At 34.5% G+C, this 16,548-nt stretch overlaps 1 protein-coding gene across 2 annotated transcripts in view; it reads left to right on the forward strand.

Moving 5' to 3' along the window:
- ERP44 (endoplasmic reticulum protein 44) overlaps window positions 1–16,548 on the forward strand; it is a 67,555-nt gene that overhangs the window by 40,906 nt on the left and 10,101 nt on the right. For both annotated transcript variants that reach the window (XM_016162586.2, XM_016162587.2), the window contains 5 exons: window positions 352–467; window positions 963–1,020; window positions 1,902–2,018; window positions 5,439–5,550; window positions 6,444–6,585. In XM_016162586.2, the coding sequence (XP_016018072.1) occupies window positions 352–467; window positions 963–1,020; window positions 1,902–2,018; window positions 5,439–5,550; window positions 6,444–6,585 (545 nt within the window). The remainder of the gene's footprint in view (window positions 1–351; window positions 468–962; window positions 1,021–1,901; window positions 2,019–5,438; window positions 5,551–6,443; window positions 6,586–16,548) is intronic.

The following is a 16,548-nucleotide window of genomic DNA, read 5'->3' on the forward strand; positions in this document are numbered from 1 at the left end:
TAGGAGTATGAGGCCATAGAGAGTTCTACCTACAGTCACATGTTAGGAATTGATATACTATTTTAACTTATTTTAGAATTAGTCACCTTATTTAGGAAAAGGCTTTCATTGATTTATCTATTTCTTGAAATCTTAAAATGCTTGAAGGAAATGTTCATAAGTTATTAGAATATAGTTAAGATTACTTTCAATCCAATGTAATCTTTGATAGTTTTTGACTCAATGTTAAAAGCAAAAAATATGTATTTATGGAAATATTTCATTTGGAGATAATTGAACAATAGGTGGATAAATGAAATAACATGTTTACAAAACTATGTTTGTAAAATAATTAAATACTTTATTTTACAGCGCAGCAAAAGAAATATCATTGGCTATTTTGCACAAAAGGATTCAGAAGAGTATAAAGTTTTTGAAAGAGTAGCCAGTATTTTGCATGATGATTGTGCCTTCCTTGCTGCATTGGGGTAAGTGTCTTAATTGAGAGGGTGGGAGTGGGAGTGGGTTCGTTTGGCTGTTATATTAAAGTAAAAAGTAGAGAATTTACTGTTTAGTCTGATATAAAAGCAAATAATATTTTTTTTTGTGATTTTGGCCTTTGTGTTTACATCAGTGACCTTGATCTCCAGTTTACTGGAGACAGTCCGGGGTCAAAAATAGCTTTTTAGTGCTAAAACTGCCAATCTAACCTTATAAAATACTGAGTCACAAAAATAACTAAAATTTTTCTTTAATAAAACCTGCATTGTATTTTTAAATACATTTTTATTTAATAAATTTTTTAAAATGTGCTTTTGCTGGTGTGGCATAGTCTTATAAGTAGGAAAGTTATTGTCAAGTATATTGTTCAAATATATAATTCATTCATTACAAAACAACTAGCCAATTCTGCTTCATTCAGGTACATTACCGCTATTATTTTTCTTAAAAAAAAATTATTACTACTTCTGTCTTCCTATTAGGACTGTTTCAAAACCAGAAAGATATAGTGGAGACAACATAATTTACAAACCACCAGGGGTAAGTTGCTCTTTCTTAAATTATAAAATATAATTTAAACATATGAATTGACTGATGGTCTTTAATTTTAATTTTTCGCACACAGAAAAATAGAAATGTATAGACATTTTTCCAATTGATGATATTCATTTTAGTGTTGTTGGCAGTGTTTTGGCAAACTGAGGTTTTTAATTTTTATATAATATCAACAAGTTTTTGCTTAGAAAGCTCATTCCCTATTCCAAATTTAGATAGGGGTTTGCCTATATTTTCTGCAAGGGAAGTTCATTAGTAAGAGCTTACATAGTGTGACCTTCTCTAGATAATCAAAATCCAGTATGGTGTCTCACAATGTAGTTATAGTTTGGTTAAGAGTACAGGCTCTGGAATAAGACTGAGTTTATTGTCAAACCTGGCACTTTCCTAGGTGTATAACTCAGAGAAAGTTTCTTAGCCTCTCTGTGCTTTAGTTTGTTCATAACCATGATACTAACAGTACTTGTTTTATGGGGAGGTGTCAAGGAGTGAGTCAACACATGTAAAGTGCTTACAACAGTGCATAGACATAGTAAGTTTACTCAGTTAATGTTGGCTATTTTTATCATTTTAGGTACTTCATAAATATTGATTTGAGTCTATGTGGAAACAGATACTATAAGGAATTAATATTAGGTAGCCACACCTTAAATTTATATAGTATCTTGTATTTTTCAAGTATTGTTCACTTGAAGTTTCCAAATTTTCTTCTAACATCTTCAGCTCTAAGGGATATCTAAATTAATTCATTTGGATAATTCTTTTTCACAATGCCTGCCTGCTTCTGGGCTTATAGATGGTTTTAAGAATGCCATTTCAATAAGACAGTTAGATTTGTTTAATTTTTTTTCCTGTTTTTGTAATAGCATTCTGCTCCAGATATGGTCTACTTGGGATCTATGACAAATTTTGATGGGACTTACAATTGGATTCAAGATAAATGTGTTCCTCTTGTTCGAGAAATAACATTTGAAAATGGAGAGGTATGGGCTTTCCAATGTGTGTTATTTTTAATTCAGATTTCTAAAAGAGCAAACTTCCTCCACATAGCTTACTATTTTATCACAGACTTATCAGTTGTAAAAATAATACAGTGAACATAACTATATCATAGTTATTTCTGTAATACAGACCAGTGGTTCTCACCTTTGTTGTCCCAAGACCACTCTATTGCATTTCCTGCAATAGCAGTGGTTCATTACAGTCTTAAAAATGAATTTGAGAATGCCTGTCAGGTAATTCTGATAGCAACCTGTGGTTGAAGATCCTTATTTAAGAGAATGTCCTTTAGAAGCAATGCTCTGGAGATTTTAGTTAAAATTAATTATATACAATGAATAATCCTTTGCCGTAGAAAAGGTTTTGTGGTTCCTATCTAGCCTAAAAGAATAAAGTTATGAAAACATTCATCAGTTTTCATGTAACTGACCATAGTGATCCGATGTGCCTGTAATAAAGCACATCCAAACTCTTAGAACTCCCACAAAAACAAAACAAACACTTAAGAGGTTGGAGGAGCAAGTACAAAGGGCTGTGTCTGTGAGGTAGTGCTCTCTGTCCTTTATTATATTTGAAACTTATCTTTTATTTCATTTCACTCCACTTTTAAAACCCATAGTCTAAGAATGCACTTTTTAAAAAACATTTTAAGTGCAAGTTTCAAAAATCTTTTTATATGCATATACTCTTCAAAGAATTATAATAAGTGCATAGCTCAGATTTTAAATATACAGCTCAAGAAATTATTACATAGTTAACACACCCGTATAATCACCAACTAGTCAGAGGCTGGCAATTCTATAAAGGAATCAGATAATAAATATTTTAGGCTTTGCAGTTCATATACTCAGTCAAAACTACGCAGCTTTGCAGTCGTGGCACAAAAGCATTCTTAGACAATACATAAATAAGTGAGGTCATATTCCAATAAAGCTTGCTTGCGTGTGTTTTTTCTTAGTTTATCAAATGAACATCCTTGCTACTTTTCTCCGTTCTCTAGGCTTCAAGTATGCTTAGCTGAATTACCTACATTTTTATTGTATTGGCTCACTTAGTCCTCAGAGATTCAGAAAGATTTAGTAACTTGTCATAATTATTTACCTGCTTTGTCAGTTCTTACAAGAATAGTTTCAAAAATAGAGTTTAAAATTATAGACTAGAAAATTTTAATAAAACAGTAGTTCCAACTCCCCATACATAAATCATTTAAATTATGAGGAAATCTAGAAATCTGGTTGTCTAGATATCACTCTCCGTAATCTTTAATACCTCTTGGTAGAGACTATGTTGGTGTGGACAGAGGTAAACTTGGAAGCCCAAGCAACGGAAATTACCAGGTACTTTGTTAATGTATGTAAGTTAGTTTAGCAAATAGATATTTTCAAACTACTAATCTGCTTATTATTTGTCTCCTGACAGTTGTTAGTTCATGCATACTTTTTTGTTTAGTCTAATGAAGTAATATTTGGTTTTGCTTTTAACTTGGTAGCTCTTAAATTTTCTAAGAGATGACTGCTGACTTCTTTCCCAATGAGTACTTATTCAGCAGCATCTGTATCTTCATTTATTCAGTCATAGGTTAATTATACATTATTATGTACAGAAATCTTTGAGCAAAAGGGAATAAGATTCTCCGGGTTACCAGTCCAGTAGTTCACATGTACAGATAATGTGATATAAAGACATGCCCCATGTCACATGAAGGGTACTGAGAATATGTTCTGGGAATTCAGAGGAGAGAATTCACATTTTCACCTTTGGCAGAAATGGGGTAGAATCAGGAATGGTTTTCTAGAAGAGGCATTCCAGCACTGAAACAAAAGGGCCAAAATAGAAGTATACCGAAGTACTAATGGATATACGGAAGTAAGAGGAGGGAACTGCGCATTAATATTGAGTATTGAAGGTGTTGATTAGACTTTAAAATGGAAATATTAAGGAGAAAGTTAGAAATCTAGACTTGGATTCTGAACTGGAACTTGGCATGGAAATACAGATAAGAGACCAATTCGAAGTGGCGATTAAGATTGTTGAACTAGTTGAAGTTGCCAGGCTAGAACACAGAAGTCCAAAGACAGAACCATGGGGAGTAGCAGCAGTGCATGAGGAAAAGAAAAAATGTGAGACCAGTCTATAAAAAGTGAGGAAGAAGAAACTATATCAGCTCACAAAAGATCAATGTGATGCCAGAGGTTGGGGGCAGGGGAAGCGAGGAATAACTACTAACGAGTCTGGGGTTACTTTTTGGAGTGATGAAGATGATCTAGAACTAGGTAGTATTGATGTTTTCAAACCTCGTAGATATAATAAAACCCACCAAATTGTACACTTTAAAATGGTGAATTTCACGGTATGTGAATTATATCAGAAATTTAAAAAAGGAAAATGCGACAAGAAGCTTTAATAATTTATTCTGTATATGAGTGCAGCAGGCTTAAACATGGAGATAAGAACCAGAAGAAAACTTTTCTCTTACAAGATAGGTTTCAGTTTCGGTGAATTTAAAGATAAAGGACTTTGAGCTTTCTGCTGAGGCAGTTCCTAAATTACAGAGAGACATGCAAAAGGATAGTTGATGGAAATAACTTTAATAGGCCTTTTTTGGACTTTTTCTTATGAATTAAAACTTAGTATTTGTCAGAGAGAAGAAATGATTAAAATCTGTCTACTCATCATATTTCTCTTGTATTATTCTCCAGTAACAATAATAAAAAATTTTTAAAGTACTTTATAATTTTCAAGGTGCTTTTGTGTGTGTGTACCCTGCATATACATACCCACACAGAGAGTGGCAGGTATTTGTTCATAGTGTTGAATATTGTGAATTGGTTGAAAACGGACTATATTATGGGGTTTTTGTTATTTGCTCTGAATCAAACGCTTTTCTGCTTTGGGTAGGTCTCTTGTTAGGTTTTTGCAATAAACCTTAATATAAATATAAGTTTGCAAATTAGATTTATTTGCTGCTGGTACACTCAGGTTTTCAGTGTTATCTGTGAAGACAGTTTACTCCACCCTAAAATCTATAGGGGGAAGACATGTTTACCCTCACCCTAAAATCAACATCTTGATGAAGAACCAGCAGTTTCTCCTTTAGTCAACTCATTTTTCAAGTATCATGACTTTATTCAGTACTAGCTAACACACCAGCCCAAGTGGTTACTTTAAGGCAGATCATTTCCTGCAATAGTGTAAGACATGTGGGTCCTCTGAGTGCCTGAGTATTTCAGGTGGAAGGAATGAGTTCCTTCTTCCATTAAGGATAATGTTTATTTACACATCTTCCCTGGGATGTTGCAACTGTTGCATGTTACATGGGTTGGGTTCTGAATTGTTCCTACCAGAAAGTAGCTTGAAATGAATGGAGAGGCCTAATAATTCTCACGGAATACTTCTCTATACAGGAATTAACAGAAGAAGGACTGCCTTTTCTAATACTCTTTCACATGAAAGAAGATACAGAAAGTTTAGAAATATTCCAGAATGAAGTAGCCCGACAATTAATAAGTGAAAAAGGTAGACGGATTAAGGTGTTTATTTACATCCTTTCTCTTTGTATCTTTCTTTTTTCCCATCCCCTTTCCCCATTACAGCCCTTGAATTTTCATGTAAACATAGGGGGTGGGAGGCATTAGTAAAGAGATAATATGAAATAGTGGCTATTTTTTTAAAACCATGACTGTTTTAGCTCCCTAAAATCAAATGATCCCTAAAATCAAATAGCATGAAAAGTGAGGCCATGGGTGGACACTGTTAGTTTTGACACTTTCTTCCAGTATCTTAATACTTGTCTGGTCCCTTTCTAATAGATAGTCTCAAACATATTGCTGGGAGAACTTACACAGTAATTAACATTTATTTCTGAACGAAAGAAACTGGACTTTCCGAAGCGTCAAAAAACAATCTTGAGAAATCATTAACTTTCCCTTTGTAGTTAGAGAAGAAAGACAAACATCATAAATTAAAGGCATCGTATAGAGCCATACCCATATTAGTCACTTGTTAATTATTTTGGAGATTGAATTAGATTATAAATCAACCAGTAGGAACTGGAAGGGCATCCCTAGTGAAATGAAGATGGTCCCATGAGACTAGTTCAGATGTCAGTTTTAGAACTCGCCCCGCAGACCTGGGTAGTCCACAGAGCAGAGGAGTGCCTGTTTAAGGAAAATAAATTTACTGTAGCATTTGAATTAAGTTGAGTTTATATAATTTCTAAGAAAATTACACTCTCTGCCTTCAGTGAAAATCTTACCTCTTGCCTTTAATTTTAAGTGTAATATTTAGGTTTTATTACTCTAAAGCATGTTGGTTTTTTTTTTTTTTAGTATGTCACTTTTTACAAATTTGCAATCTTATGAGAATACAATTAAGAAAATTCTAATCTCCAAATTCTATTTCTTTTAAAGGTACAATAAACTTTTTACATGCGGACTGTGACAAATTTAGACATCCTCTTCTGCACATACAGAAAACTCCAGCAGATTGCCCTGTAATAGCTATTGACAGCTTTAGGCATATGTATGTGTTTGGAGACTTCAGGGATGTATTGTAAGTATTCATTTTGGTTATTTTAAATTATTAGTATGTCTCAAAATGAACTGAATACAATTGTTTGAATATTTTAAATCTTATGGTAAAACAGTAATCCTTTGTTATTTGGGTAGAAAAGGTTGTTGTTGTTTTTTTTACCCCACTCCAAAGCATGATATAGTTGACTATAAGAATTATTATATATCCTTATAGAAATGCTAGCATTAGGTGATCCTAATGCTTGGAAATTAATCTCTGAAAGAAAATTCTTGACCTTTGAGAAATTAGTTCTGAATTGAGTCCAGTCTTTGTCAGCATATCAAGATAAGTAGAATATAATCCCAGGCCAGGTTAGAGAAAATTGGTGATATTGCTGCTCATTTGTGACTGTGTCTAGCAAGAATATTAGTGGTATTTAATACCCAGAAGATGGCTATGACTAGGCATTTCTAAGGGCATACAGCTGTGAACTTTTATAAAACGGAAAGACCTTCGACTATTCTCAGCTATTCATAGTATTAATAAACATTTAAGCCTTGTAACTACCACAGATAATAAATTTTTATCAGTTTCTGAGATGTTAAATACAATGGTAAAAAATGGAGATGTTCGTATATAAAAATTTTAAGCAATACTAGTATTAATTCAAATTGGACCTTCTCTTTTTGAAATTTATTTAAATACCTTTTTTATGTTCAAGATTAAATTGCAGTTAGAGGATGATTTGAAGTCCTATTGCAGAATGAATTATCTTACTCACAGTTCAGTAGAGATGTGGTTGTTTGATAGGAGATTCTCAGTCCTAACATATAAATATAGGGAGCCTAGAATTGAGTCCTGCCCTAGGCAAGTCACTTAACTTCTCTGTTCTTGTTTCTTTACATTTAAAATATGGTTGATGGTACATATAGGATTATTACAAAAATTAATGAGAGATGATGGTTGTGTTCTAACGCATAAAGTACTAACAAACATTAGTCGTATTTAATTTACCTAAACTCAGAAGAATGCCGTTTAGCCTATTAACTTAGTAAATATTCATCCAGGTGTTCTGTATGACTGTCACTATATAATAATAAGCCAGTGGTCTAAGGTTTACTAAGATTAGGTCCCTGCCCTCAAAGAATTCACTACCAAATAGAGAAAGGAAACAAACAGGGTAACAGGCAATTGTTTTATGATGTGTTAAGTACTCTGACAGAGTTTCTGGAGATGTTGATATGTAAGGTAGGTCCTAAAGTTCTACAGAAGTTAATCATGCAGGTGAGGAGGAGGGCTTAGAGAAAGGGCACATTGGAAGAAACAAGTATAGGGGCTGTTGGCTGAATATGAGTGGATGGGAACGGGAATGCAGAGGGGTGAGGTCAAGAGTAAGCGGGGACTAGCTCATGAAAGCCCTTATAGGCTGTTAAGGAAGTGTGACATTATCTTGAAAATGAAGAGCCTGTGAAGGGTTTTAATGAGGGAATTTTAAAAAAAAATAATCAGGATGCAAACTGGAAAATAGAGGGGGTCAAAATAGAATCTAGGAGACTGTTCAGCAATTTAGGAGAGCGTTGATAGATAACCAGTAGATTCTTGAATGAATTACCTAAATAAATTCTGGCAGTAACACTAAAGCTAGAGAAGCAAGATTTTTGAAACATTTTGTAGTGGAATAGCTTGAAGACTTGGTATCTTGTTAAATGGGGGAGGGAAGGCCAGCCCTGATACCCAGGAATCTGACATGGACAGCTAACTGAGCTATATTGCCATCAACTGAGCTGGGGAACTCAGTGGAGGAGCAGCCTCATGGTAAAGATAATGAGTTCCCTTTCTTGGCATACTGAATTTGAGATTCCTGTGGGCTACAAAGAAGAGTGTCCAGTAGGGAGTTTACATGGCTCTGGTTTTCATTTCAGCAGTGAGTTTAGAATAAAGGCTGGGTCTTGAACACATGAGGATATAACTAAAGTTATAGAAACAGATGAGATGACCTAGAATAGGATTGATAACATTGAAGGGGAGCACACAAGAAGGAACAGTGAGAAGGAAGAGGAGGAGAAATTAAAGAAGAGAAAGAAAAACCAGAGAAGAGTAATACGGTAATTGAGGAAAAGGAGCACTTCTATCAGGAAGGAATGCTCAACTAGAGGAAAAGGATAAGCATCTGTTAGATTTGACCAAAAAAACCCACAACTGTATTGTAAAGAATTGAAGAGTGGCTGTTTGGTGAGGAAATGAAGATTTGACATGAAAATTCTTGCAAGAAGCTACTTCCAAAGGGAAAGAATAATAATAGTGGGATAGCTCCAGAGACATAGGATAAAGTAAAGTTTTAGGTTTTCTTTTTTTCCCCTCTTAGGGTACCAGAAATTAATCATGATTAAGTTTTTGTGGGACAGAATCAAATAGAACGAGGAATTATTGAAGAGATAGGGGGAAAGGGGACTAATTGATAAAGCTGTAAGGAGCATAGAGGGAATGAGAAGCAAAGGAAAGGAAGTAACCTTCCTCTCTAGTAAGAGGAAAGGAAGGGTGTAGCATTTCTTTGGGGTCGTTTGGGGATTGGGTTGGTAGTGACAGCAGCAGAAGACTGCAGAAGTCCCTGTTTGATTTTTAATTCTGGCTAAGGAAGCAAGAACATTTGCTGTGAATGGGCAGTTGGGGGATAATTGTGAGGGCAGGACTATGCTGGATTTCAAAAGGAAGAGTAGCTGGACCCAGAAACTTACCTTAAAGATCCAGATCTTGCTAACATCCTGGCATTTATTTAAAAATTTTAAAAGTTGGAACTCATATAGTTCCCTTAGCGAGTGTGTGAGTATTGACTGTGGGGCTAGATGGAAATGTCTAGCTGGTTGGGTGTCCTTTTCTTCTCACTTCATAGCCTTGCTTCTTGCAGCTGCAAGCTCAAGATAAAAGAACGAGCTGTTTCGGAGAGAGGGTATTGTTCCAGTGGCTGGGCTCACTGCAAGAGCTTCTAGGTAGAGTGACTGTGCTTGGCTTTTCAGTGCTACCTTACTCATGAGCTATATATATATGAAGATTTATCAGCTTATTTCCCTACTTCTAGTAATGGATAAATCTTGAGTTGTTTTTGTACCTCTTCCCCTTCACTTGAACCTTATAGCCTTATAAAGTCTCAGATTAGTGGATGTCAACAGGCTACTCATTAAAAGGTTAGGTTTACTAATTAGCAACCAAAATATATGCCCAACTTTGGCTTTTTTTTCTAGGAATGTTGTTACACATCAAGGGAAATCTGTGAAGAATTCTATCTTGGCTATCTTAAGTTTTTGCAATAGTTCTGAAGTCAGATTTAAAACACCTTAGCACTTCTAATCCCATTTCGCTGTCTTTCAGAGAATCCAAACCAACAGGGGGTTGAATTTTTTATCACATGACCCAGTCCCCCTAATCTCCAACTGTAGTTACTGGACCAAGAGATAGGCACTTGACCGAGAAAAGTTAATCCATCAGCTGGCAGCATTCTACTTATGCCCTGGTGTAAAAAGAAACTGAGCCAATAAGATTCTCCAAGGAAATCTAGAAATGGGAAATATTCCTTTCCCATCCTGCCAATAGGGAGGAAGATAAGAGAAGTGACTATATTTATAGCTCTTTGAAACAAATTACTTCTTTCATTTCTCCCTTACGTGCCTGATTTTCCCTCCTAGGCACTGTTCCCACTAATATTTTTTTAATTGTAAGGAGGCACATGCTGTGTGAACTACACACTGAGCCTATGTGAGTAGATGTTAATATTAAAAATCAAATAAAACATGCAGCAAAGTGAGTCTGACACATTTAATGGCTTGCATAATTGTTATTGTGCTGCATGGTAATTAAGGCTTAAATGATAAGCAGTTTCCATAAATTACTGTAATTACTATTACTTTTACTTGGTAGCTCAGCATTTCTAGGGTCAAATGTAGAAAGTATGGTTGCAGTAAAGAGACAGAAAGCAGATTTATGGTGTAGTCTCCTCCTATGCCAGAGGAAGGAATTGGGGGTTGTGGGGGTACTGCTACCAGTGTTCTGTTTGCCTCTTCCTTTTTGGAGAAGCTGAGGCTTAGGGAGGTGACATAACCAGCAAGAACATACAACTGTCAGCTATTTGGATTCTTGTCAGAGTATATTGAACCCTAAAGTCCCAAGCTCATAACTCTTGATACCAAAAGCAATCATATTTTCAGTACATATAGAAAGCAGTATAAGTATGAATGTGAAAGATGTTTGAAGAGACAGTACTTACCTGAAACTAAATCACAGATTTGTAAATCCTTAGTTTTTTTCTATAGTCTGACCAGATTGGCTTCTTGCCAAATGTAAAGGAATAAATTTTATGTTGAAATGGGAAAAGAATGGGGGGTAATTTCAGAACCTAAGAGCACCTAGGGGCAAGTCTCAAGAAATGCCCTGTATTACATGCCCTGAGACAAGAGAATAAATGATAGGGTATGATATAAGACTGTTGAAGGATTTTAAAGAGAAACATACCTTCTAAAAAATTGTGGCCAGCGAATACCACACCATCTGTACCTTTGCTGAAGGGTTCTTAGCTGCTGCAGGAGCCCCAGTGATAGGAGAAGTAGCAGCAGGACAGGTTTCAGGTTACTTCCTGGGAAAATGTATCAGGCTACCCTAAGGCTAATGAGCTGCCCAATTCTGGGCTCTAGGTAATTTATCCCAAATCACTAAATCACTGAAAATTATGGTCATAATTCTTAAAACTACTCAGTTTGGGAAAGTTAGCAGCAGCTGATTGGCTACATTAGTGGCAGGGCGAGAGTGGGGGTGGTTGCAGCAATGAGATAAAGAGGAAGGGCATCTCACTAGTTTAGCAACTTGGTCATCTGCTATGACAAATTAGCCTGCCTCCTTGAGCTTGAAGGGAGCAAACCAAGAATTGGACGGAATGATAATGACTTGGAGGAAGAGATAGAAGAAAATGTTTAAATCAGGTACCATGAAGTCCCTTTTAACTCTGAGAATCTGGTTTCGTTGATCATTATGTAGGGGTCCTTTACCTCCCCCACTCCTCTTTCTTCAGTGGGAAAGAGATTGGTACTGAGAAAGCTTCTTAAAAGGCCAATTTTATTTAATTAGTTTTTATTATCTCTTGCTGTATCAGCTGCTTTGTGACAGCATTAGATGTTCAATAAATGTTTTGATTAGTTTGCTTTTAATTTTATCTGCTTCTTACAAGTTTAAGAGTTTGACTGCTTTGTATATGTCTGTACATCTGGAATGCATCCTCATATTTATCACTACCCATTTGCCCTGTTATTCCCCACCTCTCATATTTATCTCTGTAGTTTTGATTCTCTGATGTGCCTTTCCTCTCAGCCACTGGGCAATATATAGAATGGCCTACATCCCTAAGCACCCCTCTTATTTTCAAGTAATATACTTTTCATACAACTGGCATTGATTACATACTTATAAGTACTTCATATTTTACAAATCATTTCAATACATTTTACCTTATTTGGTTCTTTCAGCAAAACAGACAGCAAGTGTTGACAGAGCCAGGCACTGTAACAGCCTTATTTTATACTTTATGTGTGTTCTCAATTATCTGTAACAAACTTATAAAACAGATATTTCCACTTTTACAGAAAAGAAGTTAAGCTCCAATAGGTTTAGTATTACTATAGTCAAGAGGAAATACAACATAGTGTTAGGTGCTCAGACTCTAGATCCAGACTGCTTAGATTCGAATCCCCATTCTGTTACCTACTAGTTATATAACCTTGGGTAACTTCTTACCACTCCTATGCCTGTAAAATGAGAATAATAGTGTCTGCTTTAGAGGTTGTTGTGAGCATTAAAAAAAAAAAGCGTATATTATAACTCTTAGAACAGTGTTTGATACATGGTAAGTGCTATTATAAACTAGCTCTGATTATTATTTGCAGTAATATAATTGGATTCAAATCAAAGGCTATATAAAAACAATATAATTAAGTTAAATAAAGCAGTTCTCATTTTACATATTAGAAAGCTGAAAATCAGAAGTTAAAGTAACTTTAATGCAAAATACAGTTTTTTATACTAATATACTAAATGAGTTTGTACTACATTATATAGTTTAGTCAAAAAGGAGTAAACATTAGGAAATTGAATTCAGGACTATATACATATAAGTAATAGGTGTGTGTATATATGTATATATGTGTGTATACACATATATATGTATACACATATATGTATGTGTATATATGTATATATATATGTGTATATCACAACCAAGTGGGCTTTATTCCAAGTTTGCAAGGCTGGTTCAATGTTCAAAAATCAATCATTGTAATTCAGCATATTAAAGAATAAGTAAGAAAAATACATGCAGAAGCATTTGACATAATTCAACATTCATTCATGACAAAAATGCTTAACAAATTAGGAACTAGGAATATATGGAAACCTTCTCTATCTGGTAAAAGACATTTCTGAAGAACTTACAGCTAATATCATATTTAATGGTGAAAGACTAAAAATTTTACTCTTAAAATCAGGAACCAAGCAAACATGTCTACTGTATGTGTGTGTATGTGTGTAGCATATCATTTGTTCCTTATTTCTGATTATAAGAAATTTATGTTCTTATGATTATAAGAAATTTATGTTGTAGATAATTTTGAAAGTTAATAAAGTACCTAAGTAAGTATAAATTAAAAATCTCCCATAGATCCACAAATTAGAGAGTTACCAGTATGATATACTGTTTTGAATACTAAAGCTTTATAAGTATATTTTGAAAACAGGTAGTGCGATGTCTCCCATCTTTGTTCTTCCCACTCAAGAGTGCTTTGGCTTTGGGGTCCTTTGTGGTTCCATATAAATTTCAGGATTGTTTTTTTTTTCTATTTCTGTGGAAAATTTCATTGGAATTTTGATAGGGGTCGCATTTAATCTGGACATTTTAACAATATTAATTCTTTCAATCCAAGATATCTTCCCATTTATCTGTGTCTTATTCCATCAGTGTTTTATGGTTTTCAGTGTACAGATATGTTACCTCCTTGGCTAAATTTATTCCAGAGTACTTTACTGTTTTTGATAAAGATGTCCACTATCATCAGTTCTATTCGGTATGATACTGGAAGCCCATTCAAGTACAATTAAAAAAATATATAAATGTGTTCAAACTGGAAAGAAACTTTCTTTGTAGATAACATGATTGTGTATGTAGAAATTCCCAATGAATTTACAAAAAAAGCTCTTGGAACTAATAAGTGATTTTAGCAGGATACAAGGTCAACTTTTTTTTTTTTTACTTGAACGCAAAATTTTATTCTACAGGCATTAAAAATGTAAGTCTTTTATACAAATCCAAATAAAAGGTATTTCTAAAGTAAGGGGGGAAAGAGCTATAGATACAAAAGTCCAGGTTGTGCTTTCTCAAAATGTAATTTTATCTAAGAAAGTTCCTCTCCTTTTTTTTTTTTTTTATTTTTTAAAAATTTATTTATTTTTTTGGTGACATTGCTTGGCGAAATCCAGTGTTTCAGCTGTACATTTTAATAGTAAGGCATCTATATTTACACTGTGTTCATCTCCCATAGCTAGATTTCTTTCTGTCACCACATATTTGACCTGCTTTACTCCGTCTACCTCCCTCCTTCCACCTCCTGCTATCCTCCGGTAACCACAAGTCTATAGTCCATGTCCATGAGTCTCTGTTTGTCCTGTTCATTTGTTGCTTTTAGGTTTATATCCCACATATAAGTGATATCATGTGAATTTCAGCTTTTTCTGTCTGGTTTATTTTGCTTAGCATGATTATCTCAAGTTCTATCCATGGTGTCACAAATGGCAGTATTTTATCTCTTCTTATGGCTGAGTAGTATTCCATTGTATATATGTACCACAGCTTCTTTAGCCAGTCATCTTGTCGTAGGACACTTTTGTTGCTTCCATGCCACTGTGAACAATGCTGCTGTGAACATCGGTGTGCAAATATCTTTTCAAATATAAGTTTTCAAGTCTTTGGGGTAAATACCTAGTAGAGGGATTGCTGGATTATGTGGTAGATCAATTTAGTTTTTTGAGGAACCTCCATAGTGTTTTTCATAGTGGCTGTACCAGTTTGCTGTCCCACCAGCAGTGTATGAGGGTTCCTTTTTCTCTGCATCCTCTCCAGCATTTGTTACTACTGTCCAATTGATTTTAGTTATTCTAAAAGGTGTGATATGGTATCTCATTGTTGTTTTGATTTGCATTTCCCTAATAACGAGCAATGTTAAGCACCTTTTCATATTTTTGTTGGCTGTCTGTATGTCCTCTAGGGAGAAGTGTCTGTTCATGTCCTCTGTCTATTTTTTGATTGGATCGTTTTTTATGTTATTATTGAGTTATATGAGTTCTTTGTATATTTTGGATATTAGGCCCTTATCAGAGACTTTGCTTGCAAATATATTTTTCCATTCGGATAGTTGTCTCTTTACCTTGTTGACAGTTTCTTTTGTTGTGTAGAAGCTTTTTAGTTTGATGTAGTCCCATTCATTCATTTTCGCTTTTACTTCCCTTGCCTTTGAGGCCAAATTCATAAAATCTCCTTTAAGTCCAAGGTCCTTGAGTTTAGTTCCTATGTTTTCTTCTATGCAGTTTATTGTTTCAGGTCTTATATTCAGGTCTAAAATCCATTTTGAGTTAATTTTGGTGTGTGGTGATAGACAACAGTCTAGTTTCATTCTTTTACAGGTGGTGTTCCAGTTTACTCAGCATCATTTATTGAAGTGGGTTTCCTTTCTCCACTGTATTTTTTTTGGCTTTTTTGTCAAAAATTATTTGCTCATATAAATATGGGTTTACTTCTGGACTCTTGATTCTCTTTCACTGGTCCATGTGTCTGTTTTTCTGCCAATGCCATGTTGTTTTGATTATTGTCACTTTGTAGTATAATTTGAAGTGGGGCAGAGTGATGCCTCTAGCCTTGTTCTTTTTTCTCAGGATGGCTTTGGCAGTTTGGGGTCTTTTGTGCTTCCGTACAAATCTAATGATTTTTTGTTCTATTTCTTTAAAAAATGCCAATGGGATTTTGATGGAGATTGCTTTAAATCTGTATAATGCTTTAAGTAGGAAGGTCATTTTAACTATTGATTCTTCCAGTTCAAGAATGCGGAATATCTTTTCATTTTTTTGTTTCCTCTTCAATTACTTTTAATAGGGTTTTATAGTTTTCATTTTATAGGTCCTTCGCATGTTTCATTAGTTTTATTCCTAGGTATTTTATTCTTTTTGTTGCAATTGCAAAAGGAATTATTTTTTCCACTTTTTCTGACACTTCATTATTAGAGTATAGGAATACTATGGATTTTTGAACATTGATTTGGTATCCAGAAACTTTACTGTATTTGCTTGTTTCTATTAGTGTTCTTGTGTAGTCTTCAGGGTTTTCTGTATAATCATGTCATCTGCAAATAGTGACAGTTTGACTTCTTCATTTCCTATTTGGATACCTTTTATATCTATATCTTGCCTGATTGCACTTGCTAGGACCTCCAATGTTATATTGAATAGCAGTGACGATAGTGGAAAGCCTTGCCTTGTTCCTGATATTGGAAAGTTTTTAGTTTTTCACCATTAAGTATAATGTTAGCTGAGCGCTTGACATATATGGCTTTTATTATGTTAAGGTACTTTCCTTCTATACCAATTTTGTTAAGTGTTTTGATCATAAATGAGTGCCGTATCTTGTCGAAGGCTTTTTTGCATTTATTGATATGATCATATGATTATTTTTTAATTTGTTTATGTGGCATATCATATTACTTGATTTATGTATGTTGAACCATCCCTGTGCTCCTGGGATGAAGCCCACTTGATCGTGGTGTATAATCTTTTTAATATGTTGCTGTATTTGGTTCGCTAGTATCTTATTTAGAATGTTTGCATCTGTGTTCTTGAGAGAGATTGGGCTGTAGTTTTCTTTTTGGTGTTATCTTTACCAGGTTTTGGTTAATACTGGCCTCATAAGATGTGTTTGGAAGTATT

Source organism: Rousettus aegyptiacus, unplaced genomic scaffold (assembly GCF_014176215.1).
Source record: "Rousettus aegyptiacus isolate mRouAeg1 unplaced genomic scaffold, mRouAeg1.p scaffold_m13_p_3, whole genome shotgun sequence".
In the NCBI taxonomy this organism is placed as follows: Eukaryota; Metazoa; Chordata; class Mammalia; order Chiroptera; family Pteropodidae; genus Rousettus; species Rousettus aegyptiacus.